The sequence below is a fragment of the Podarcis muralis genome, chromosome 14, assembly GCF_964188315.1.
Source record: "Podarcis muralis chromosome 14, rPodMur119.hap1.1, whole genome shotgun sequence".
In the NCBI taxonomy this organism is placed as follows: Eukaryota; Metazoa; Chordata; class Lepidosauria; order Squamata; family Lacertidae; genus Podarcis; species Podarcis muralis.
Genome location: NC_135668.1, coordinates 19,457,600 through 19,485,343, shown reverse-complemented (window position 1 = coordinate 19,485,343; position 27,744 = coordinate 19,457,600). Strand labels below are relative to the sequence as shown.

Sequence of the window (27,744 nt, the reverse complement as noted above, 5' to 3'; positions counted from 1 at the left end):
AATCCAAGGAAACCAAGATTTATCGATGAGTAAACACTGTGGTGCAGTTAGGCAATTTTCATTCCATCCTAGTTTAATGGGGAAGGGGGTCTGCTGAATGTTGGAAGATTCAGAACAGCCAAAAGTACTTTTGCCTAGTTAAACTATGGAACTCCTCTCACATGTGATAGTGATGGCTATCAACCTGGATCGTTTTAAAAGAGGAATAGACAAATTCATGGAAGAGACAGCTATTGAGGGCCAGGACAGCTATATTCTGCCTCCGAGTCCACAGTTGCCGGAAATCACCAGAGGGCAGAGTGCTCTTGTGTTTTAATACTGCTCGTGGGTTTCCCACAGATATCTGGGTGGCCACTGTGGGAACAGGACGCTGGACTGGACTAGATGGGCCATTGGCCTGATCCAGCGACGCTCTTCTGATGTTCTTACGGATGGGAATGTTCATGTCTTTCCTCAGCCCTACCACCACGTTTTTAGGGGTAGCTTTCTGCTGCGTGGGCTCCTGACCCCACAAAGTACCGCTTCCCGGAGTAGCACCATGGGAGTAAACGCGCTGAACATCGCCTTGTGCGCCCTGGGGAGTTTGCAGCGGCTCCAGAGCCTGGGCTTTTGCCTGCCCCCCTCCCCGATCCTGTGGGGCTTCTTGGCCAATGATTTACGAGCCACTCTTGCAGGGGGAGCTTTGGAGACGGGAGAAAAGGCCCCGGAGAGAGAGAGAGAGAGAGGATGAATGAATGAATGAAGGAAGGAGCGTGCATGTGCGTGCTTGCTGGCTTGCGCGCAAAGGAGACTGTGCAGAGCAGCCTCCGTCTTGCTCCTTCTTCCGGGCTCAAACGAGGGTCCTGACGTCTCCAGGCTGTTGGGGAGCGGCACACCCACAGACCCAGGAGGCGGGGGGTGCAGAGAAAGAAACATCCAGGAGGGAGCGACCCCCAACAGCAGCAGCAGCAGAAACGTCCCGAGCCGCCCGCAGTGTGCGTTTTGCGTCGCTAGTTTGCAACGACGGGGGTTGACCATTGCAGTTGCGCCCCCTCTCCAATGCCGGAGGAGCGCTGGCCTTTTCTTGCTTTGCCTTTTTTTATTGGATTGCAAACCGACGCTTGGGGGGGGGGGGAGACTCTGCTGGGGGGGGGTGTTGCTTCCCGTTCGCTCCGCTTTCCCTCCTCTCTTCCTTCTTCCTCCTCCTCCTCCTTGCAAGGTCCCGGCTGCAAGAGCCGCGGCAGAAGACCCTGACGTGAAGGGGACATTGAGGGGAGGGGAGGGGGGAGAAGCAGGCGCCGATCATCCCTCCCCAACTCCGCCACAAGACAACTTCGAGGTAAGAAAGAGAGAATCCGGGATCCTGCAAATCCAAATGCGTAAATAGCCCCAACCGCCACAGTTGGCTTGGACGAGGCTTGGTTTGCTTTCCTAAGGAGTGCTCCCTCCTTCCTTCCTTCCACCCACCCACCCACCCTAGACCGCATTTATAAAGTAGGGGAGAGAAATTTGGGAGAGGTTGGAAAAGGACAATGTCAATGAAAACCCGTGTGGGAAGGCCAGGGCCCCGGGCTGGGGAGGAGAGGGGGACAGAGGTATTCATGAAGGGATCCTTTGCCTCTTATAGATGTTTATTTTGGAAAGAGGATTTTGGCAGGTATGGGGCTGGGAGAAAAGCTATACCTGCTGAAATCCCCCACTCTTAAAGGTACAGGAGTCCATTTCCTCCCTCCTGACTGAGCCACCCGAGCCTGAGTCTGGCTAGATCAAGTAGGGAGACTTCAACTGACACGGAATAGATTTGGAGTAGGAACACTGGGCTGGCTCTGCCGGCTCCTGCCAACCACTTTCTCTTTTTATCCTGGCTTACCCATGGAGCTGTGAAGTGGGGTCCTGCTGTTTCTTGGTGCTTCAGACTCCCAGGGAGGCAAAGAGAGGGAGGGAGAGACAAAATTGTTGCAACAACTTCAGCTTTTGTTGGTCATACTTCTCTGACTGCCTGAGTTCCGTAGGATCCCAGCAGAGGCTGGTGATAAGTTGATGGCAAGAGAAAAACAACCACCCAAACCCTGCTGCCACCGCCTTTCCGGATGGGCAGTGGCAGTACCAGAAATCAAAGCGAAAATTTGGGGGCTGTAGAGGTCTGGGATGAGCGGGTAAACATTGCAAAAGAACCTGGCTTGCAGGAACGGAAAGACGGTTGTGGATGGGATAGTCAATTCTGGCAAAGTCATCTTTGTTTTGCTTTGTGAAATGGAAACACGGGGGAATGGGCTTCAGGGAGGGAGGGGTGCAATGTTTTGGAATCTACGGTGGGATTGTATGCTTTCCCACTTGTTCCATGCTGGAGATCCTCAATATTAAAAACAACAACAATAACACAGAATTAAGGTGACCATGTTTTAATATCTGTGTGGGCAGGAGAGTCATTCTTGTGCTGAAACTGTGTCTATCTGTGGAAGGATTGTTCCCCGGGTGTGAGGGAGTCAGGAACCAAATCACAACATTCTGTGAGGTTTTATTATGGTGGTTTTTTTTACTATCATAATTTGCCCTGCTCCCCCCCCCCCCACACACATGTAGATCACTTACCTAATACAGGGGGTTAGTTGCATAACACAATAACAACAGGTATTAATTCAAAGCGTTCTGTAAGGCATTAAGCATTCTTTGAACTTGTGCAGAGAGAAAGCACTAGGGAGGGAGGAATGCTGTGTGGATATACAATGCATCCTCCTGTGTGTTCAGTCGTGTAAGAGGCGGTGTGATTGACAACATGGCAATTGAGCCAGCACAACCTTCTTTTTTTCCCTGTGTAAGAAGCCAGGTTTATATAGAGGTTTTTTTATCACCGTTCCTATATCAGAGGAGAGACATAAACCTCACAACTTCCTTGGCTTCCGCCTATGTTTTTTTGTGATGGATGTTTGATGGGAGAGATGAGGAAGCAGATCCACCGCGTGTTGTTCTGTGCAAAGCTTGCTTTTCTTCCCCTTTTCTCCTGCTGCGGAGAATGCAGACTTGCAGTAAACTGTTTGCTGATGAATAAGCCTCTAGCAAATTGCATTGCTTTTTCCTTCCAGGCTGCAGGGCATTGTCCTCACCTCACCACCACCCCGAGCTCCCCATTGGCTTGAGGAGAGTGAATAAAAATCACATTAAGGAGGCGCCTTGCCAGCAAAGTATCTCATACCTGCCCCATGGGGTGGGGATTTTGCAGAGAAGCTGAAAGCACAAGCTGGTGGCCCTGGCATTGTTTTCCATTGTGTGTCACACAAGGCTGGCTGGAAGCAAAACTCAACCCCCTACCCTCCAGCTCCTCGCATTGTAAGAGAATGGGACAGGTTGGATTGGAGTGAGCCTGCGTGGGGCTCTCTGCCTCCTAAGTGCTTTCTTCTCTTATTCTCTCCCGATTCAGAAAGCAAATGGGCAGGGGCATTGTTTGGCAACATGTGAAGCCACGGAGTGGTCAGGTCTAAGAACTGGCTTGGAGCCTGGTCTTTCGTATGTTTACTCTAAGTCTTAATGCTTATTTTAATGGGGCTTCTTCCTAAGCAAATATACCCAGGCTGTTTCGATCATGTTTGGGAGAACAGCCAAGAGTCTTGTGGGATCTTAAAGGCAGTGTTAGAAACTCAGATACATAAGCTAATCACCAAATGGTACCTCAAACCTAGGTTACACTTGCCACAACAGAATGTCTAGGCACCATTTTTTCCTCAATGAGATTTATTATTATTATCTTTCATTTCATTTCTGTACTGCTTTATATTTTAATCTCAAAACGTTTTACAACACATTAAAGCATCAAATAAAACAATCCAGGATAAAATAAAGTCAGCCTTCGAGGGAAATATTTCAAAGTAACATTTTGCTTTCCCCATATTTATTTACCTGCTTAATTTATATAGCTTCCCCCTAGCAAAACTTCAGGTTTATTGCGGCATACGTTTTCTGTGTAGGGCTTGTTTTGTGAAATGCTTTGGCCGTTGTATTCATGGATACAGTATATGTGTGTGTGTTTGTAAATAGTATGGCCAAGAGGCTATGGCATAAAAGGGACTCTCTAGGAACAGGAGCAACCCTACCCAAGCACAACTAAGCTGCACTCAGAGTAGACCAGTTGGAGTTAATGGACCTAACAGAGTCATTTTGATTAATGCCACTGGGTAAAACTTGGTTGAATGCCACCCACTCACTGTTTAAACTCCTGTTGTTTTGGCTATTTAATTTATTTATTCTTCCATTTATATCCTACCTTTCCTCCCAGGTAGCTCTAGTTGGCTTACACGGTTCTTCCCCCCCCCCCACCTTCATATTACCCTTGTAACAACCTTGTGAGGTAGGTTAGGCTGAGAGTGGGTGGTGATTGGTCCAAGGTCGTCCAATGAGCTTCATGGCTTGAGTGTGGGATTTGAACTCCTCTCGTCTGACCCTCTAACTGGTTCTGTGACGTGTGTATTGCTAACTGAGGAGAACGCTCCATGTATTTGGCAGAGTGGACTGTCGTCAACAAAGGCTTATGTTGCAATAACATCTTTTGGCTGCAATCCTAAACACAGTGACTGGGGAGGAGGCCCCATTGAGCACAATGGGAGTTACTTCTGCTCAGACATGCTTGAGATTGCACTGTCCATCTCTAGGGTGCTACAATACCAATTTTATTTTGGCTCCACAGACTAACATAATCTGGATATTGGAGATAAGGATTGATGGCAAATAAGGACGGCCCTACTATTGGTCGGAGTGGGGCAGCCACCTCAGGCAGCAGATGCTGGGAAGCAAGGAGAAGCAGTGAAATATTGGAGATATTGCCGTTGTGGTTGACCCTCTGCTCCTTAAAGCTAACCTGCTGCCTTCACTTGTCATGCAGTATGCTATCCCATCACTTGCACTGAAGTAAGATTCAGTTACCAGGCCCCATCTCTGCTGTAAATTTAAAGCATTACAGTGGTACCTCGGGTTACATATGCTTCAGGTTACAGACGCTTCAGGTTACAGACTCCGCTAACCCAGAAATAGTACCTTGGGTTAAGAACTTTGCTTCAGGATGAGAACAGAAATTGTGCAGCGACGGCACGGCTGCAGCAGGAGGCCCCATTAGCTAAAGTGGTGCTTCAAGTTAAGAACAGTTTCAGGTTAAGAACTGACCTCCGGAATGAATTAAGTTCTTAACCCGAGGTACCACTGTATTATAAAACTTTAAACAGTTATGGCTTCCCTCAAAGAATCCTGGGAACTATAGAGTATTAAGCGAGCTGCGAGGAGCCCCCTATTCTCCTCACAGCTCCTAAATTTCCCTGGAAAGAAAGGTTGACCACCCAACACTGTTCAACCAGCATGGCGTAGTGGTTAATGCATCAGACTGGGACCTGGGAGACCAGGGTTCGAATCCCCTCTCAACCATGAAACTCACTGGGTGACCTTGAGCCAGTCACTCACTGCCTCTGAGCCTTCTTGTTGTTGAGTCGTTTAGTCGTGTCCGACTCTTTGTGACCCCATGGACCAGAGCACGCCAGGCACTCCTGTCTTCCACTGCCTCCCGCAGTTGGGTCAAACTCATGCTGGTATCTTCGAGAACACTGTCCAACCATCTCGTCCTCTGTCATCCGCTTTTCCTTCTGCCCCCCATCTTTCCCAACATCAAGGTCTTTTCCAGGGAGTCTTCTCTTCTCATGAGGTGGCCAAAGTATTGGAGCCTCAGCTTCAGGATCTGTTCTTCCAGTGAGCACTCAGGGCTGAGTTCCTTCAGAATGGATAGGTTTGATCTTCTGCCCCTGAGCCTAGCTTACCTCAAATGTTTGTTGTGGGGGGGGGGTTGAATGAGGAGGGGGGAAATCATTGGTGCCACTTTGAGCTCCTTGGAGAAAAGGGTGGGGTATGAATTAGGTATATAAATAAAGTGTAGCTCTGTGAGGGGAATAGAGGCTCTCCTAACAACTGTCAACACCCTTAACAGGCTACAGTTCCCATGATTCTTTGCAGGAAGACACAGGTGTTTAAATCGGTATGATACTGCTTTAAATGTATAGTGCAGATTGTGCCTTGGCCTGGTTGGCTTCTGCATGTGAGATTGGAAGGGGGGCTCTTCTATGACTCAGGCAGCAAAATGTATTGGGTCGGCCCTGATGTCAGCCTACCTCTCTGCGCCTGCAAAACATGCTACATGAAAGTCAGTTCTTAGGATTTCTACAATTTGATTCCGTATTGCTGTGTTGTGAGCTACTTTGGGCATCCTTGTATGGCAAAAGTTCCCCTACAAGGTGCGATATTCATAATAGTGTTAGTAACAGCATGGCAAAAATGGGGCTAAATGGTCTGAAACCCAAGTATGCTTTTCTTGGTTTTAAGACCACCAGTCTCAAATGCCAGGTTCCGAAGAGTTGCAGCAATTCTCAAAGAATGATGGGTGAATATTGTGCAATAGCAAAAAAAACAACAACCCTGAAGATCAAAGTAAGAGTGAAATTTTTAATCGGAGATACTTCTCTAGTATCACAGTATTAGCTCTGCTTGTTTGAAGGTGATTGCCTTAGTGCTGTCCACACACTGTAGCAAAGCGCTGGAATTTTGCATTGAAAAAGTAATGCATATCGTGCATATTGGCTAAGGTTTCCTTAATATTGCCTAGTCCTGCAGGGTGTTTTTGGTTTTTTTAAAGATAATTTTGTGTTGCTTTTCTTTTTTTGAAGACAAAATAATCTCATTGCCTCAGAGAAGGTAGTCTTGGGAAGGTAAAATGGAATGATTAATGCCACGGTCTGATCTCCCAACAGCTGAAATGCTGGGCTCAGGCTTTTTCCACCTTCACACAAGGAGTATGAAGTGTAGTCAACCTGCTTTTGTAGAGGTCATGAAAGGATTGATCGGTAGTGAGCCTGTAGCTCGTCCTAAAGACCAACCCCGGTACACTCTGGGCAAGTTGTCAGGTGGTGTTCTCGTGTGTGCGTTTTCACGGCAGTGCGATTGCTTTGTTCCAGTTGGGAAAATTGAATCTGAGGAAGACTGATCTCTCTTCAAAGACAAAGCTTTTCCTTTATTGTTAATTCAACAGTCACAAGGCATTTCGTTTTGAAGGTGGCATGGAGCAGATAAGAGAATTTCCTTTGCTAAGTCAACCTCTTTTGACGTGCAATTCTGCAAGCTTTTGAGCTCACACAGGACTCTTCGGCAGGTAGACTGGGAAGGCATTTAAATGCCCAGCTGTTGAAAAACGCCCAAGTTAATTGCAATGCAGGAAATGCAAAGGTAACATACATATTATCTTTGGAGATCAGATCAGCACTTGAGCTTCCCCTGATGCTTTTTTCTATGGTCTATCGCTTGACTCACTTGCTTGAGATTTGGGAAAGGGCCATTGCTGAAGTGGTAGAACATCTGCTTTGGATGCAGAAAGTTCCAGGTTCAATCCCTGGCAGGCCCATGTAAGACAGAGGACTGAGAAGCCCCAGAAGCCGGTAAAGTTATTTGGCAGGGGAGGTGGGCAGCATTCATGCCTTGGCAGTAGCAGGGGCAGAGCTGGGTTCTCTGGCACCCAGAGTGGCACACATGCCATGCGTCCAGAGGTGGGGCGATCTGCCCACAGGCCGATTGACGTGGCTGCGCGATCCTCCCCTACAGAGAGCCAGGGGAAGGTGGAGAGTCGTAGCTTTGCCGCTCACTGGGCTTGGGGGAGTCGCAGGCGGCGACCCACACCGAATGTCACCCCCCTTCCGGATGACACCCAGGGCGTCCCTGAGTAGTAGAGCACATACTTCTCAAGGTCAGGCCCCCGCCAAAGGATTCATACTAGAGTGGTACCTTGGGTTACAGACGCTTCAGGTTACAGACGCTTCAGGTTACAGACTCCGCTAACCCAGAAATAGTACCTCAGGTGAAGAACTTTGCTTCAGGATGAGAACAGAAATCGTGCTCCGGTGGTGCAGCAGCAGTGGGAGGCCCCATTAGCTAAAGTGGTACCTCAGGTTAAGAACAGTTTCAGGTTAAGAACGGACCTCCAGAACGAATTAAGTTCTTAACCCGAGGTACCACTGTATAGAGCAGGGTTAGGCAACCAAAGGCCTGTGGGCTGGATGCGGCCCAATTGCCTTCTAAATCCGGTCTGTGGATGGTCCGGGAATCAGCGTGTTTTTACATGAGTAGAATGTGTCCTTTTTAAAAAAAATAAATAAATTTTATTAGTATTTTCCACACAACAACAACACAAAAAATATCGAAAAATAACAATACACAACACACAAAAACCAACATTCGGAAAACTAAAAAAGCAACAACTAAAAAAACAAAACAAATCCATATCTTAGAAGTTAATAATATAAACACTATAAAAACAACAACAAAACATTGACTTCCAACAATCCCACAGCACCTCATTTATCTCTCTTTGTGTCTTCCTGTTTTTACTGTTTTCCTTATCATCTCTAGCCTAACATGTAGATTTAAATCCCTTTCTTATCCTTCCACTTCACAAGGTTATTCCAGACTCAGTCAGATTTCTGTCCTCAAACCTTGACTTTTGAGGTATTCATTTAGGCAATCCCATTCTTTTTTTACTTCACCTTTTTGTTTTTGTCTTATTATGTCTGTCAATTTGGCTAATTCTAAGTATTCTGAAAGCTTACATAACCACTTAGAATGTGTCCTTTTATTTAAAACTCCTCTCTGGGTTATTTGTGGGGCATAGGAATTCGTTCATTTTTTTCCTTCAAAATATAGTCCGGCTCACCACATGGTCTGAGGGACGGTGGACCGGCCCACGGCTGAAAAAGGTTGCTGACCCCTGCTATAGAGTATCCTGTAAGAATGACACCACCATTCCTTTCCTTGGTGTGTTTGTTTTCCGGCTTACCTGCTTTGCTCTGAGATCCACCTTCCCTCAATTCTGCTTTCAGCTAGAATCCCCACAATTAATTTAGGAATTGGGCCATTTAGAGATTGACAAAGCAGAGGGAACGAATCGCTGAAAGAAATGGACGAAGGTGGGACACAGGCTGCATAAAAATGTGCATGCGCTAATTTATACGGATAGATGCAAATATGAAAAATAATCACTACAGTTTGAATAGAAATGCAAGAGACATACCTGCTCAGTTTGCTGTTCAGGTATTAACTGTTGATGGGCAACTTCAAGGCCCTTCCTCTCTGCTCTTATGGTCCTTTAATCTGTCAACCAGACAGGACTTCAGATAGAAGACTCCTTCAAATACAGGACTGGCCTCTGTAGAGTAGGATGCATGGCCCTTCCTGAAAAAAGGCTGCAGGTATTGAAGCCTTTCTTCTGCTTGTGTCATTTCCCCCTCGCTCCCCATGGGCATTGATAAAACGCTGGGGAAAGTCATCCTAAGGTGATGTACGGTCAAGATTCCTTTGATGCAGTTTTACTGAGACGTACGTACACTGCAAGCATGTTAGTAAAGCATATCTTGAAAAACATCTTGATGCAATCATTCTTAAAAAAAAGTTTTTATTTATACTTTCCAAGTTTGTGCATTTCATTAGTTTTACAATTCAAATTAACATTTCAAAGCGTGACTTCCTTCCCCCTCTTTCTGCGGTTCCTTAAATTTATTTTTTAACATCTTCTGCATATCCAAATTCAGTGCTTTTCTTCTGTGGGGTACGCAGGGGTACACATACCCCTAAACATTTTGTGAATCTAAGTTTGGCCTCATTGAGGGGCAGTATTTCAATCAGAGTAGGAAAATGAGAGTACTCCTAAACTTTTTTTTTTAACAGAAAAAAGCACTGTCCAAATTCATTTAATTTGCTCATTTAATTATCTACTTTAAAATATATATTCTTATGAAACTGCAGGTTATTACAATAATCCTGCTAATGTTTTTATCTGTTTGCAATTTATCTGTAAATATTCAATAAACCATTTCCATTCTTTTATAAAAAGTTTGTTATCTTGATTTCTCATTCTTCCAGTAAGTTTCGCCATTTCTGCATAGTGCATAAGTTTTTGTAACCATTCTTCCTGTACTGGGACTTCTGCTTCTTTCCACTTTGGGGCAAGTAGCATTCTTGCTGCTACAGTTTCATACGTAAATAAATTTCTATACAGTTTAGGTAGTTCTGTCCCTATACAGTGGTACCTCAGGTTACATACCCTTCAGGTTACATACGCTTCAGGTTACAGACTCCGCTAACCCAGAAATAGTACCTCGGGTTAAGAACTTTGCTTCAGGATGAGAACAGAAATCACGCGCTAGCGGTGCTGCGGCAGCAGGAGGCCCCATTAGCTAAAGTAGTGCTTCAGGTTAAGAACAGTTTCAGGTTAAGAATGGACCTCCAGAACGAATTAAGTTCTTAACCCAAGGTACCACTGTAATTCTCAAAATTTTGGGATTGCTGACTGGGGTAAGGTATTCTGAGGACATAACACCAATCCTGGCATGGCTGTAATGGCTACCAGTTATATTTTGGACTACAGTGGTACCTCTGGTTGCGAACGGGATCCGTTCTGGAGCCCCGTTCGCAACCTGAGCAGAACGCAGCCCGTATCTGTGCGTGCGTGGATCGCGATTCGCAGCTTCTGCGCATGTGTGAGCGGCGAAACCCGGAAGTAACCCTTTCCGGTACTTCCAGGTCGTCGCGGGACGCAACCTGAAAAGATTTAACCCGAAGCGTCTTTAACCCGAGGTATGACTATAATTCAAAGTGCTGGTTTTGACCTATAAAGCCTTCTGAGCTCAGGGCCTCTGTGTCTCCTCACACATTTGGACTCTGTATTTACCTATATATCATGATGTCTGGAATAAGGATGGAGCTATGTACAGGCATTGGCTGGCTTCGCAGTTTCCCCCTCATCGTGATTTTTGCCTGCTCTAGTGATTCCCTGCACCCAGCATGAGGTCAGCTGGAGCTGCAGGGAATGAGACGCATTGGCTGGCTTCAAGGTTCTCACCACAGCCTGTTAACTAGTCATGGCTTCCCCCAAGGAATTATGGGAACTTCATTAAGGGTGCTGTGATGTATTAGAGGGGCATCTTCTTTTCTTCTTCCAGAGATGGGGGATTGAATGTTATACCGCTCTGGGAATTGTAGCTCTGTGAGGGGAGCAGAGTTCTCTGTATTGTGAACACTGACTGTCAACAATTCTCCAGGGTCCTCTCCCAGACCCATCTGGAAATGTTGGGGATTGAACCTGCACCAAAGCAGGTTCTCTTCCACTGAGCTATGTCCCTTCCCTACTACTAATCAGAGGCATTAACTCTATGATTGTATGTAATTGTGGTTATTTATGCTTTTAAATTTGCTATATCATTGTTTATTGGATGCTATGAGCCACTAAGGGCACATACAAACACAAATATGAATTAACAAAAGAATTCCCAGTGTTTGCTACAGTGTGACTGAGAAATACAGTGGTACCTTGGTTCTCAAACTTAATCCGTTCTGGAAGTCCATTCCAAAAGCAAAGCATTCCAAAACTAAGGCGCACTTTCCCGTAGAAAGTAATGCAAAATGGATTAATCCGTTGCAGACTTTTGTTTTTTTTTTTGTTTTTTTTAATTTTATTAGAAAAAAGTTACACGTTACACATCATAAATCAGATACATATATACCCACCGTTAAAAAGGTAAAAGAAACAAAAAGAAGAAAAAAAAGAAGAAGAAAACGAATTTCAAAGGTTCCTATCTTATTCCAGATTGGAATAAAAAGAAGGAGTTAAAAAGACAAAAGAAAAGAAAAGAAAAAGAAAAAGGAAAAAAAAGGAAAAAAGCGAGAAAAAGCAGACTTCCGTTCAACTTAGTATGGAATTACATAACCATCATATAATCTTTGCAGTAGAGTTTACAATTATATTATACATCGAGGGTGTTAACTATCTTCTGCTGTTGTATTATTAATGCCAATATTATTCTTAACATAAATTAAAAAATTCTTCCATTCATCTTTATGTTTCATGGTGTTATTTTGCCTTATTTTCTGAGTTAATCTCGCTAGTTCTATGTATTGATATAATTTCACTTGCCACTCTCCAATCGTGGGAATATCAGGAGATTTCCATTTTTGTGCAATTAGGATCCTGGCTGCAGCTGACGCATATTGGAAGAAGGTTCGATCTGGTTTTTTAATTTCCTCATCAATCATACCCAGAAGAAACAATTCAGGTTTTTTGGGGAAGTTATATTTTAAGATTTTTTTCAGTTCATCATAAATCATTCCCCAGAATTCCTTTACTGCCTCACAAGTCCACCACATGTGGAAAAAAGTCCCAATCTTATCTTTACATCTCCAGCAGCAATTATCAACGGTCTTATACATCTTTCCTAACTTTGCTGGAGTCAGGTACCAACGGTACACCATCTTCTCTAAGTTTTCTCTGAGGGTTGCACACGCTGTGAATTTCATACCCTTCCTCCAAAGTGTTCGCCATTTACTATATATATATTATATCCTAGGTCTCTATCCCACTTTACCATCCCGCCCTTCACCAAGTCCTCTCTTGTATCCCATTCCAATAGTTGTTTATATAATTTAGAGAGGTGTTTATCATTACTCTCTAGGATTTCCACCTGATATCTTGATTTTTTATCCCTCACCCCCTGTTTCTTGTGCTCACCCCACAGTGCATTAATCTGGTGAAAGAGTAGCCATTCTTTTATCTTATCTTTCAACTCATCATAAGGTTTTATCTTCCAACCCTCTTCTGCCTTTGTCAAAAGATCCTCATAGGTCCATCTTTCCTCCGTCATGTTTGGTTTTTTTAATCTAATGATGTCTACTGGGGAGAACCACCAGGGGGTCCCTTTTTCAATCAATTTTTTATATCTATTCCACACCGCCAAAAGTGAACCTCTAATTATATGGCTTGAAAACCCTCTATGCACCTCACCTTTCCCCTGCCACAGGTAAGCGTGCCACCCGAACCTAATGTCAAAGCCCTCCAAATCCAATAAATCAGTATTCCTAAGGGTGGCCCACTCCTTTAACCAACTTAAACAGGCTGCCTCATGATATAACTTTAGATTCGGTACCGCAAACCCCCCTCTCTCTCTTGCATCTGTCAGGTATTTAAACTTTATCCTGGCTCTCTTCCCCTGCCAAATAAACTTAGTCAACATTTTTTGCCAGTTACTAAAACGAGTGATACCCTTGATTATCGGGATATTTTGAAACAGAAACAGTAACCTTGGAAGGATACACATTTTAATCGCCGCCATCCTCCCCGTCCATGAGAGCTTCAGCCTCTGCCAGGTATCCAGATCTTTTTTAATTTCTTGCCAAATCTTGTCATAATTATCTTCAACCAAATTTATATTTTTTGGAGATAGCCAAATTCCTAAATATTTTACCTTATTCACAATTTTAATGCCCGTCTTTTGTTCCAATTGGTTTTTATCTTCATTGGCCAGATTCTTTGTTAAAATTTTTGTTTTCTTCCTATTTAGTCTAAATCCTGACAGTCTGCCGAATTCCTCTAACAATTCAATCAACTTGCAAACGCTGTCCAATGGTTCTTCCAGGGATAGGGCTAGGTCATCTGCATAGGCCTTTAGCTTGAATTCTTTCCTTCCAATTCTAATACCCTTCACATTCCCAGCATCTCTTATTCTGTTTGCGATGACTTCCAAGACCATTATAAATAACAAGGGGGACAAAGGGCAACCCTGTCTTGTACCTTTTTCGATCTTAAATGGTTTGGTCAAGTTGTTGTTTATGATCAGCATAGCCTGTTGTTCCGAATATATTGCTCTAATGCCTTTCAAATAGGGGCCTTCAATACCTGCCTTTTCCAAGCATACTAATAGGAATTCCCAGGAAACGTTATCAAACGCCTTTTCGGCGTCTATAAAGATAAGGGCGGCTGGGACATCTATCCTTGTATCTAAATATTCAATAATATTTAATATATGACGAACGTTGTCTTTCTGATAACGATTAGGAAGAAATCCCGCCTGGTCTTTATGTATATGTTTCATTAATAGCCTCTTCAGTCTACTAGCCATTATATCGGCAAAGATCTTATAATCATTATTAAGCAGAGAGATTGGCCTAAAATTTTTTATATCTGTTTTCTCAGTTTCTGATTTTGGAACCAAAGTTATATATGCCTCCTTCCAGGAGCCAGGAATTTTCCCTCCCTGGAGGATATTATTAATAACATCTCTAAGCACCGGAGCGAGGAGTTCTCCTAGTGTTTTATAATATTTTGAGGGCAGACCATCTGGCCCAGGGGCCTTACCATTTTTCATCCTATTAATGGCCTCAATAACTTCATTTACAGTAACTTCCCTGTTTAACCACGCTCTGTCCTCTTCTAAAATATATTTTCCTCTATCCTGCTCCAAGTATCTTTCAATTTCTATTCTATCTTCTGTCCCTCTCTCATATAACTTTCCAAAAAACTGAACAAACCCTTTTTCTATTTCCTCTGGATCTTCAATAATATTATCTTCCATTATTATCTTACTTATCACATTTTGCTTTTTCCTCTTCCTCAGCTGCCACGCAAGCAACTTTCCCATTTTATTTGCCGATTCAAAATACCTCTGCCTCATATATTTGATTCTCCAGTCCGATTCTTGGCTTAATATAGCTGAATACTGGGCCTGCAGCACCTTTATAGCAGACTTTTGAAAACAACCCCTAAAAGAGCAATTTAACATGAATTTTATTATCTAATGAGACCATTGATCCATAAAAGGAAAGCAGTAAACAGTGTACTGCAATCACACAATCAATCAGTAGCTGAACTGGGTTCCACACAGTCACAAAAACAAAAAAGAGCCACAAAAACTCAAAACAAATAGCAAAAACAGCTTAACACTCAAAACGGAAATGTGGCACTCAAATTGGAAGTGTAACCCTCAAAACAGAGCATGTTCAGCTTCTGGGAAAAAGTTCGCAAACCGGAACACTTACTTCCGGGTTTGCAGTGTTTGGGTTCCAGGTTGTTTGAGTACCAAGGCGTTTGAGAACCAAGGTACCACTGTACTGAGATAGATGACATGGTATAGCTTCTTGTGGTCTTAGTGTACATCATTTTAAAAGAATAAATCAACCCACAGAACACTTAATGACATGAATAAAAGAAAGTGTGTGAGTGAGTTATGGTTGATCATTTTATTATTTTAAAAGTTGCTGTTTTGTTTTAGATTTTAGGTGGCTTACGAAACACAGCTTACTTTGTTTCCCTTTCCTGTTGTGTCTTCATTTAGAACTGGAATAACGCGACTGGGATAAGCGGCAAAACCTGATCTCCACCAGCCATGGAAACCAGTCAGGACTCTTCTCTGTTCCTTGTGAACATTTTGGAGGAGCTGGATACCAAACAAAACTCTGTCTCCTACCAGGATCTCTGCAAATCGCTATGTGCTAGGTTTGATCTGTCCCAGTTGGCCAAGCTGCGGAGTGTGCTTTTCTACACTGCCTGCCTAGACCCTAATTTCCCTGCCACCTTGTTCAAGGACAAAATGAGGTGCAGCGTGAACAACCAGCAGTCGAAGAAGATCATGGTTGCGGCAGACATCGTGACGATATTCAACCTCATACAGATGAACGGCGGGGTGGCCAAGGAGAAGCTTCCTGTTTCGCGAGGAAAGATGGGGAAGAAAGAGTCTCTGGAGTCCTGCCGATCGGACACCGAAGTGTGCAATATGGTGGACTGCGCGCTCAACTGTGAGCTGAGGGATGGAGAATTTAACAGGGGGTATTCGAACAGGAGGTCGTCCAAATGCAGGAAAGGGGATTGCAAGGACTGCCCGCAGTTCGTACCTGCTTCCGAGCCCAACTTTCTGCTTGGGGTCAATAAGGAGATGAAAGGGCGAGCGGCTTCCCTCGACCGGCTGCAGGCCTTGGCATCCTACACCATTGCCAGCTCTCCCCCCTGCGAGATGCAGAGCACATATTTCCCCATGAACCTCGAAACCGAGTCTATATCTGACCAGGACTCCCTGCCCATCAGCGGGAGCATCAAGGAGGCGTTCATTTCGAACGACGAGCCCTTTGTGATGCAGTCGTGCGTGCAGAAGCGGAACATCTTCAAGGAGGACTTCCACAACCTCATAACCATTTCGCCCAGCTTAATGTCGCCCACTAGCAAAGCAGAGGATGAGCTCGTCGAACCTCCGGGCAGGAAAGAGACCTCCAAGCAGGCGTTTTTCAACCATAGCTTTGAGATGCCCTACAGCAGTCAGTACTTGAACCCGATTTATTCGCCTGTGCCTGATAAAAGGAGAGTCAAGCATGAAAGCTTAGACGATCTCCAGGCTTCTACTTACTTCGGCCCGACGACCATTCTCGGACCGCAAGAAACTAAACGGTGGCTGGGGAAGCCGAGCAAACAAACCCCGTGGCCGGTCAAAAGCTGGAGTTTGAACACCGAAGAAGTACCTGATTTTGAAAGGTCCTTTTTCAACAGGAAACAGTCCGAAGAGAATCCACGGTACCAGGGTTCAAACAGCCAGCCTTCCAATTTCCCAGCCACAGAGAGGCGCCAGCCTTATCTCAACCCCAAGGATCAGCAGTCAATGATGCAGTCTGGCTACGCCATGAAACCGAACGGGCATAAACCCAAAGACATCCCCTCCATCTTGGAAGTGGAGAAGCACGAGCCCATGAAGAAGTTTAAAGACAAGAGTATTAACTGCACCTCCATCCAGCTTCTGAGCATTGACAAAACGAACAGTGTGGGGACGCAGACAGACCAACAGGGGCTGGAACACAAGAAGTGCAAAGAGATGGTCCACCCCGGTCAGAATAAATACGGAGAGAGACATTCTCTTAAGCAGTCCGACGACGACTCTGAAATTGTCAGCGACGACATCAGCGATATCTTCAGGTTTCTGGATGACATGAGCATCTGTGGGTCTACCGGGGTGATGCAGTCGTCGTGTTACAACAGCACCGGCTCGCTTTCTCAGATACACAAATCGGACTGCGAAAGCTCCCCTGAACACCACTTGGCTAAAATCTCCAACGGTAATGCCGGCAACAAGCTGGAAAAAGTCTCACGCCTGGAGATCAGCGGCACAGACGATGAGCTGAAAACCAGCGTCTGCAAACTGGTTCTAAGGATTGGGGAAATTGAAAAGAAACTGGAGTCTCTCTCCAGCGTCAGGGATGAAATTTCCCAAGTCCTGGGGAAGCTGAACAAGTTGGATCAAAAGATTCAGCAGCCAGAGAAAGTGAGCGTCCAACTGGATCTCAATTCCTTGACCAGTGAGGTTCAGTCTGAAGAAAGTACCTCCCCAAGAATCTTTTCGTGCCATAATTCTTCACACGGAGGCAAACTGGAGAATAATCCGGACTGGTGTTGTTCGGATGCCAGTGGCAGCAATAGCGAAAGCCTCCGGGTCAAAGCCTTAAAAAAAAGCTTGTTCACCAGGAGGTCTTCGAGGTCCCTGACAGAGGAAAACAGTGCCACAGAATCCAAGATAGCTAGTATATCTAACTCCCCTAGAGACTGGCGAGCTATCACATATACGAACCAAGCTGGCATTACGGAGGAAGATATGAAAGACAGGGGTGGAGGCGAGAACAAAGACTGGCACAGAAAATCCAAAGAGGTAATTTTTCAGTTTCTGCTCAGTGAATTATATTTTTAACTTGACTGCATGAAAAGGATCTGGTGTAATTCTCAAAAGGCTCCGAGGATTACAACATCTGCCTACTACTACACTACTGTTAGAATTGTTTTAATGAATTTCCATCTGTTTTCTTAACCCACTTGTTTTTTTCTTCCCCACGGCAATATCCAGAATACATAAAGAGCTGCAGTCTATAAACAACACCAATCGTATAATTTGAGATTGTCCCAAAACAACACCAGCCGCCCCAAAATGTAGATTTATTAAATTTACATGGTGTACTTAGAATCATAGAATTGGAAAGGGACCCCATGGATCATCTAGTCCAATCCCCTGCAATGCAGGAATATGCATCCATACGGGAATCAAATTCGCCACCTTGGCCAACTGAGCTGACCTGAAAGCAAGTACACTTGTATAGTTCATTTGACAGTTCAGTTTGCATGTTAATTCTTTACAGATAGGACTCACCTGTTGGTGAGAAATGCCTTTAAGAAGTGTATACTCACATGTGCTCTCCCTCTGTTTAGATATCTTTGTATTCTGACATTATTATTATTATTATTATTATTATTATTATTATTATTATTATTATTATCTGATGTTAGTCTATAATTATAGGGCCACACTCATCACCTTATGTTAAGGGTAAATTGGCTGAATTAAATCCCACCATTATAATGAGAAGTCAGGTTTCCAGGAGGTAGTTAGAAAATGGTTCATCAAACTGATTTTAAACTGGGCAGCGTAGGAGAGGCATTTTTCAGGATGGTTCAAGCCAAATTTGGGGTAGAAGGGGTAAGAAATAGCTTATTCTGAAGAAGTTTTTTTTAAAAACTAAACAAAATACCAGCTTCTTGATGGGTACCTTATGTTTTTATTTCTTAGATATTGCTCAGGTGATTTTTCCAGAAATATTTCTCCATTTGTTCTGCATCTTTTCTGTTAGGTCAAAGGGAATGCCTAGAGTGTGTGTTTTTGTCTAATAGTAGTGCAATATGTTTGTAAATTGGGTTGAAAATAAATAAATCAAAAAGGCATTTTTGTGGCCAATGTTGGTCAATGGGATTTCATAAGGTTGTTCCTTGCACATGCTCAGTACGAACTTGTTGGAACATGCCAACACAGATGTGTGAAGGACAGAAAAGAACTGTGAGAGGGAAACGAAAGTTTATTGTTATTTTTAATTATAGAGCCACAACGGTTAGGGGTATGTGTGTTAACTGAATCGTGTTCTTCCATTTATGATGAGAAATTGAAGGGCGGTAGTACGTTGTACGACTTATAGCAGAGTGATATGAAACTTAGCAGCATAGGAGAGACAGCTTCAAGGGCAGCCCATGATGAATTTGAGGAGGATAGGATAAGAAATGGCTTATTTTGAATGAATTCAGTATTTGGTGAGAGACTTCAGCTTGTTGACAGATTCTGTGCATTGTTCTTTCATAGATTTTGCTGGGGTGGTTTTTCAGGGAAAAATTATGTTTGTAGTGTGTGATTTGAGGAAACTAGGGATGGTTTAAAGACTAAGGGAGTATGTAACATGTTCTTGTCACATTGTGTAACATGTTTGTAGTTTGTGGGCATTTTAAAGAAGATCTTTAAAATGAGTATAGAACTTTATGAGTATATTAAATAACTTATACAAATAACTTTCTTCTTGTTTTTAAACAGGCTTTAAAGTCTTTCTCGTTCACAAGGCTTTTATGAATGATTATACTATTATGCTTATGGGTTTTCTTTTAGTTATTTATCCTGTTTTGAATTGTAGAAGTTTTGTTTGTTTAGTTATGTCAGGTGCCTTGAGAATTTATTTTATTTTATTTCGAGAAATCCAAAGAAGAATGTTTCAATTTGTATATTATTTCAGAACGTGCAAAATTTGTAAGGTAAAGGTAAAGGGACCCCTGACCATTAGGTCCAGTCGTGACCGACTCTGGGGTTGCGGCGCTCATCTAGCTTTATTGGCTGAGGGGGCCGGCATATAGCTTCCGGGTCATGTGGCCAGCATGACTAAGCCGCTTCTGGTGAACCAGAGCAGTGCACAGAAACGCCGTTTACCTTCCCACTGGAGCAGTACCTATTTATCTACTTGCACTTTGACGTGCTTTTGAACTGCTAGGTGGGCAGGAGCTGGGACCGAGCAACGGGAGCTCACCCCGTCACGGGGATTCGAACCGCCAACCTTCTGATCAGCAAGCCCTAGGCTCTGTGGTTTAACCCACAGCACCACCCGTGTCCCCGCAAAATTGGTAGATTCATATTAAAATGTGAACGGAGCCAAATTTCTTACCCTGTTTCTAGTCACTTTCAGAGACACTTCCCTCCTTTGGCACATAGGAGGCAGAGTTTTAGGGAAGAGATGGAGGGAATCAACCCTCCCTAGCCAGCCAACCGACTTACCTGTGTGGAGTTTCATGAGCTCTTCTGCATGAAATTTCTGGTTGACTAGGGGTGCATTCAGAAATGGGGAATAGCGCATGGGACATGGTTGGCGCTCTGGTCTAAACCATGGAGCCTCTTGGGCTTGCCGATCAGAAGGTCGGCGGTTCGAATCCCCACGACGGAGTGAGCTCCTGTTGCTCCGTCTCAGCTCCTGCCAACCTAGCAGTTCAAAAGCATGCCAGTGCAAGTAGACAAATAGGTACCACTGCGGCAGGAAGGTAAACGGTGTTTCCATGCACTCTGGCTTCTGTCACGGTGTCCCATTGTGTCAGAAGCGGTATAGTCCTGCTGGCCACATGACCCAGAAAGCTGCCTGTGAACAAATGTCCGCTCCCTCAGCCTGAAAAGTGAGATGAGCACCACAACCCCATAGTCGCCTATGACTGGACTTATCCATCCAGGGGTCCTTTGCATGGCAATACCCGCCCCCTCCTACAGATAGAATAAATAAAGGCACCCGACACCAGAATTTAGGTTTATGGGCGAAAAATGGCCACAACTTTATTGATTACAGGTAAGAGCGGTATTGGCCTTAGGCATTGGCCCTAACAGACTATCCGGTCTAACCAGGGAGGGTTAAGCACCACCAGGGGGAGCCCCCGAGATGCACATCCCTAGGCGCTCCCCAAGGGGTTACCGCTCGGGAGCGCGCTTTAGGCCCTAGCCTCCGTAGGTTTCGGACGAGGTGACACCCCCCAGAGTCCTTTAACGAACTACCCTCCAAGCATTGGGGGAGGTGATGGCGTTCCTCCCCCCCCGACCTCATTTGCATAACAATACCCCGGCCAATGCCTAACCGCCAAAACCAAGGAGTTGTGACGTTTTGCTATGAGGTAGGCGAAAAAACCAAGTGGCATCAAAATTCAGCCAATTAGCCAAATGGAAAAACTCCTACCAGGCCCCTTGCGGCGACCAGCCGAAGCCCACAGCAAAGTCCGAATGTGCGCCTAAAGGGTGGGTGGGTGGGAAACTGCGTCTGCTGCAGAGGAGGAAAAGGGGCGAGCCAGGGCTGCCCTGACCTTAAGTGCCCTCAGGTAGCCCTGCCCCCAGCGCCAGCCCATTGGCTGGCGCTACCGTATATGAATATTAATGGGGATCCCTGAGTCCCGCGGGGCTGGCACCAGCCCCGCGAGAATGTGGATGGGGGCGTGAGCCCGCAACCCCCCCCCTCCGTAGTTCGGGAGTGGCTTTGCCTTTTTACCTTTAGTGCATTAGTTTTCCTGATTATAACAGTAGTGCTACTGCCCCGTTCTCTAATGTTCCTTTCACACTGCAGTACCTGTTGTGTTATGGAACTGTAGCTTATTGACCCATAAACCAGCATGTTTGCATTGACTTTCATTCACACCTCTAGACATGGTGTGACAAAACCAACATCATTGGACAACGTTTCTACAGAAGCTACGTGGGTGCTTCTGTTCCTCCATGATAATGGCAGGAAAGAACTATATGCTGGTGTACTGCCCCAAATTTTGTCACTTTACTCCCACAATTTTTCCAGGTTAAGGGCTGCAAATGGTCCCACCCCCCCCACCCCCCCGCAATCAAATAACACAGAAATGAGCACTAAACAGGTATTACATTCCATTAGTTTTCCCGCAAGTGGCTTCTGCATTGTGTATAATGCAGAAATAATCAGAAAGGGAAACATTGGGGAAATGGAATAAACCAATAAATTAAAGTATAGCTTTGTTGTAGTTCTGTTAGATCAAGGTCCTGAGTGATGGGTGTGTATGTATATTTTGATGAACTGAATTGGCGGGGAAGTGTGTGTGTATGAAAATAGTAGTATTTAGCTTATTTTTTAGTAGTAGTATTTAGGGCTGAGCGATATCTGGTTTTCAACAGCAGCTAAACATCATCATGATGATAATGATAATGATAATATATTATTATTATTATTATTATTATTATTATTATTATTATTATTATTATTACCCCGCCATCCCCAGCCAAGGCCTGGCTCAGGGCGGCTAACAAGCAGTAATAAAAACAAGTTGAATGAATACAACTTAAAAACAAGATTAAAATACAACAATAAAATATTGAAACAGTAAAATATAAAAATGTTAAAATGCAGCCTCATCACAGGAGGAGAAAGGAAAAAGAAAGTGATATAGATGATATAGTGATATAACAGAATGTCTGAATGGTTTTTCCTGCATCGTGATTTTTGCACAGCACAGAACACACACACATTGTGATTCGCAATAAAAAATTATGAAACCAAAATCACAATATGGACTTCAAACCAGTCTTGAATGATATATTGATATATCACCCAGCCCCGGGTGTAATACATATAATAACAATTTTATGGATGATATATAATACGACTGTACCTGTGATGTTCTATTATGTAATTGCCATTTGCTGTTTGCAAGCCGCTTTCGGATTTGTTTGAATGGAAAGTGGCATAGAAACACATTGAATGAAATTAAAAATGAATCGAATAAACAGCCATGTGGGTGCAGCCAAGGCGACTGAGTTGTTGAGCATGAAACTCCTTTCTTTCCTTTTCTGAACTACTTGTGCAACTCACTGCAGGCAGATAGGCAATATGAAACCCCCCACGCCCCAAGGCACTCCAAGCAACCCAAAGATGGCTTCTTGATTGAGCAAGTCTTCAGCCCCCACCCTTACCCGGCGTCGCTCAAGTCGCACATGAAGACCAACCCCCTCTACACGGACATGCGGCTGATGGAACTGGCGGAAGTGAAGCGGGCTCAGCCGTCGTGGACCATTGAGGAATACACGAGGAACTCGGGCGAGAAAGGAAAGTTGGCCGCTCTGGATCTACAAGTGAGTCACGTTGGTTTCCACCGTGGGTGGCCTGTGCCAAAGTGGAACCTACCCAAAAGAAGGGGAAACCTGAATGTTGAAGGGTATAGCGATTCATATTGTCAGTAAGTATGTCGGAGCCTCTAAGTGTCCCTGTTTTCCAAGGACAGTCCCAGATTTACAGAAGCCGTCCTGGTTTCTGATGTGATCCGGGAATGTCCCGCTTTTTCTTAAGACGTCCCTATTTTCATCGGAGAAATGTTGGAGGGTGTGGAGTTATGTGACCCCCGAACCAAGGAGATAAGTAACTATACAACCTTTAGAAGACATCTGAAGGCGGCCCCATAGAGGGAAGTTTAAAAATGTTTAATGTTTTATTACCATAGATTCCGGCGTATTAGGCGACTGGGCGTATTAGACGACCCCCCAAATTGGCAGCTGCAATTTGGGGGTTCGTCTTATAAGCCCAGTCGCCTAATACGCTGGGCAGCTCCGCCCCAGGAGAAAGCTGCCCGGAGCGGAGCCCGCCGCTGGCTGCTGCTGTTTCAGAGCTGCCGCAGCAGCAGCAATGGGCGGGCTCCGCTCCACGCCGTCCATACCCGGCGTATAAGACGACCCCCAACATTTTAACCTCTTTTCCGGGGTTAAAAGGGTCGTCTTATATGCCGGAATCTACAGTATGTTTTTCATATATATCGGAAGCCACCCAGTCAGATGGGTGGGGTATAAATATGATGATGATGATGATGATGATGATGATGATGATGATGATGATGAAGAAATAGGATGTCCCTATTTTCAACGGAGAAATGTTGGAGGGTGTAGTAGGTTTGGATTGCAACCCTGTATATGAGAGGTGTGGGAGCTTCTTCCTGTGAACTGCATTCCCTTGAGAGAAAGTGGTCAGGGTCTACATGCCAGGAGTGGGTGGGGCCCACTCTCATTTTTATTTATTTATTTATTTATTTATTTATTTATTTATTTATTTATTTAATTAATTAATTTCTATACCGCCCTATACCCGAAGGTCTCAGGGTGGTTCACATAAAGCAGGCATCCCCAACCTCGGCCCTCCAGATGTTTTGAGACTACAATTCCCAGAATCCCTGACCACTGGTCCTGCTAGCTAGGGATCATGGGAGTTGTAAGCTAAAAACATCTGGAGGGCCGAGGTTGAGGAAGCCTGACATAAAGGATCACATACGTATAATCCAAATACAAACGACAACCCAATGGAACCGCCCTAAAAAGAGCCAGCATTTTAAAAAGTGTGTAGGGTGTAAATCAGATCAGTCAAAGGCCTGGTTCAAGAGAAACATTTTTGCCTGGCGCCTAAAGGTGTATAATGAAGGTGCCAGGCGAACTTCCTTGGAGAGAACATTCCACAGATGGGGAGCCACTGCAGAGAAGGCCCCGTTTTTGTGTTGCCACCCTCCTGACCTCTTGAGTGGGGGAACACAAAGAAGGGTCTCAGAAGATGATCTCAGGGTCCGGGTAGGTTCATATGGAAAGAGGTGGTCCTTGAGGCATTGTGGTCCTGAGCCATTTAAATCATATTCCCTGCGCCTCTAGGGGGATTGTGTGCATTGCCTGCCCCCACTCAGTCCACAGTCTTCCGCATGCCCTGGTCCTTGATCATTCAGACAGTTCTACTAGCATTCAAAGGAACACAAGAAGAAGCCACACAAAGAGGTTCCTTGGACAACACAGGCAAGATCAGGGACCAAGCAGGGAGAAGAAATGTACACAAGGACATTGGGGTGGGCCTTGTGTGTGCACCTGAACATGCCATACTTGTGTGTGAATTGAGTGTGTGCAATGATAGGGTGTCCCATCATTCAGCCTGGTCCCTGAGGTCCAATTCCGAGGGCCTTCTGGTGGTTCCCTCACTGCAGGAAGTGAAGTTACAGGGAACCAGGCAGAGGGCCTTCTTGGTAGGGGCGCCCTCCCTGTGACATGCCCTCCCATCAGATGTCAAGGAGATAAAGAACTACACAACTTTCAGAAGACATCTGAAGGCAGCCCTGTATAGGAAAGTTCTTTGATGTTTTATTATGTTTTTATAAAGGGGACGCGCGTGGCGCTGTGGGTAAAACCTCAGCGCCTAGGACTTGCCGATCGTCAGGTCGGCGGTTCGAATCCCCGCGGCGGGGCGCGCTCCCGTTGCTCGGTCCCAGCGCCTGCCAACCTAGCAGTTTGAAAGCACCCCCGGGTGCAAGTAGATAAATAGGGACCACTTACTAGCGGGAAGGTAAACGGTGTTTCCGTGTGCTGCGCTGGCTCGCCAGATGCAGCTTTGTCACGCTGGCCACGTGACCCGGAAGTGTCTGCGGACAGCGCTGGCCCCCGGCCTCTTGAGTGAGATGGGCGCACAACCCTAGAGTCGGACACGACTGGCCCGTACGGGCAGGGGTACCTTTACCTTTACCTTTATGTTTTTATATGTGCTGGAAGCCACTCAGAGCAGCTGGGGAAACATAGCCAGATGGGTGGGATATAAAAATTATTATTATTAGTGTTGATCCCTTCTAGTTTGGGTATTTATTTGGTCTGCCCACTGCTAGTATGTACATCCTGACCACTTTGGACCATTTGCACGCTCAGGCGCATAGCTGACTCAATCTCTAAATCCACCCACACTAAGTTCACTCACAACCCATTCTCAACACATTCACACCAACTGCTTGGCTTCTATGCTACAGTGCTTAGAGGGGGCTTCCTTTCTCAGCACGCAGTATGGAAATGTAGCAAGCTGCCCATGGAGATCAAGAGCAGTCTCTTACTCTATGGCAGCCTCAGCAGGAGGAGAGCAATGGAACAAGTCCATGCTACATAGGATTTTGCAGTCTAGCAGCAAACCACAGTGCAACAAGTTCCCCATCTCTCACTTTGCCTATTCTAAATCCTCAGAGCACATCATGCATATTGTAACTAGGGTTGTAGCGTTCAGTCAATTATCTGTTTTAGAAACTGACCAACTGGAGAGGTGCAAATCAGCTAGCAGGGTTGCTGCTGCTTAAAAATGTTGATTGTTTTGTTTTTGTTTGCTAAAACTCATTTATTCAAAAGTTACAGTGCAGCTTTGTTCCCTGCTGTAATATCACAGAATGATCAATGCATTCCTCAATCCCTCATCACTGTCATTTTGGCTCGCCGGATGCCCTCAGTAGGAACCCAACAACCAATCTGATTTCAATTAATATATAAATTGTTTTTAATAAGATACTCCCTTCTAGGTTTGAGAAGACCCAGGGCAAAACACCCAAATGGACTTTGCATATGGCGGTCAGTAGTCGCACTCCAAATCAGCACCAGATGCCATTTTAATTTCCCACGATGCCTGGTGTTGAAATAGCTCTTCTCTGAGATGTTGTGTGGGAAGCTAAATTGACTGTTCCACACCACCTGGCCCAGGAGCCTCAGAGCTGGCAAGTAATATTATGGTTGGTCCCTGGCAACTGACCGAGGATTACGAATGCTGGTGTCAGGCCTGGTCGGCCCCCTTCGGTTCTGGTAGGCTCCCTTCGGTTCTGTGGGTCGCTTGTTGTGCAGGCCTGCCCTCCCTCAGAATTTTACACATGAGTTGTATTTTAAATAGTAATTTCCCCACCACCACCAGATGCTTTTCGCAGTTTCTGTCACACACAGGTGGCAAGATTCAGGAATAAATCAGCCGTTCTGAGACCCAAGAGACTGGAGGGGTTAGAAGATTTCAGTCACAAGGTGTTGCTAGGACTTGGCTTAAGGACAGCTTGCAGTCTGTTTTTAGAGAGGCTGCCGAATTGAGAGCAGGAAGCGTTGCAACAGGGGAGCGTGAGGCAGCCACTTTATAATAAGCTTTGTTTCCTTGTTTGTTGCAAATTTGAGAGCGTGGCGACAGAGGAAGCCATCTTTGGAAAGCTGCCTGTCAGCCTGAATTTTTAAGCAGATCCAATACACTCTCTTTTTATATTCAGTGGACGCTCGGGTTGCAAACGTGATCCGTGCAGGAGGCACGTTCGCAACCCACAGTGTTCGCAACCCACAGCGCTGCATCTGCGCATGCATGGATCGTTATTCAGCGCTTCTGCGCATACGCAAAGCGTGATTTAGTGCTTCTGTGCATGTGCGATTGCCGAAACCTGGAAGTAACCCGTTCCAGGTTCTGCGCGGTTCGCAACCTGAAAACATGCAACCTGAAGCGTCTGTAACCTGAGGTATGACTGTACAGTCATACCTCAGCTCCCGAACGCCTCCCTTTATGTACTTTTCAGCTCCCGAATGCCGAAAACCCGGAAGTAAGGTTGTCGAACATTTCGGAAGCTGAACAGGCTTCCAGAACGGATTAAGTTTGACAACCGAGATTTGACTGTAGAAGGCTTCAAAGAAGAATCGCTTCTTGCCTGTGTCCGCTTCGCTATCACTAGCCATGATGTCTATGTTTTGCCTCCACTGTCAGAATACTGCTTGCTGGGAATCAAGCAGGAAGAGTCTCCTCACAGAACTACAATTCCCAGAGTGGTTTACCAATCAAGCCTTCTTCCAGGGAACTCTGGGAATTGTGGTTCTGTGAGCAGAATGGCGGTTTCCTAGCACACTCTCAGGACCCTTAACAAACTACGCTTTCCCAGAATTCCTCGGGGGAAGTCGTGACTGTTCAAGTGGTACAGCAGTGCTTTAAATGTATTGTGCGGATGTGGCCTAAGTTGTGCGTAGCCTTATTTAGAGCTGGAATTCAGAGAAAGAGAATCTTAATGGCTTTCTTCTTCTTTTTGCTTTCCAGACTCAAGAATCTTTAAACCCCAACAATTTAGAGTACTGGATGGAGGACATCTATACCCCAGGCTATGACTCGTTACTAAAGCGCAAAGAAGCTGAATTCAGAAGAGCAAAAGTTTGCAAAATAGCTGCCCTGATTGCAGCCGCAGCCTGTACTGTTATCCTTGTCATTGTCGTTCCCATATGTACTATGAAATCGTGAATTTGACGATGGATGAATAAATCCGCCCTGTAACATTTG

At 45.0% G+C, this 27,744-nt stretch overlaps 1 protein-coding gene across 1 annotated transcript; it reads left to right on the top strand.

Annotated features, from left to right (window-relative positions):
* The first annotated feature begins 734 nt into the window (after window positions 1-734).
* MINAR1 (membrane integral NOTCH2 associated receptor 1) lies at window positions 735-27,744 on the top strand. The gene is made up of 4 exons (XM_028706740.2): window positions 735-1,318; window positions 15,150-17,498; window positions 22,512-22,766; window positions 27,508-27,744. Exons 2-4 carry the CDS (start codon window positions 15,201-15,203, stop codon window positions 27,703-27,705), a joined length of 2,751 nt encoding a protein of 916 aa, XP_028562573.2. The 5' UTR covers window positions 735-1,318; window positions 15,150-15,200; the 3' UTR covers window positions 27,706-27,744.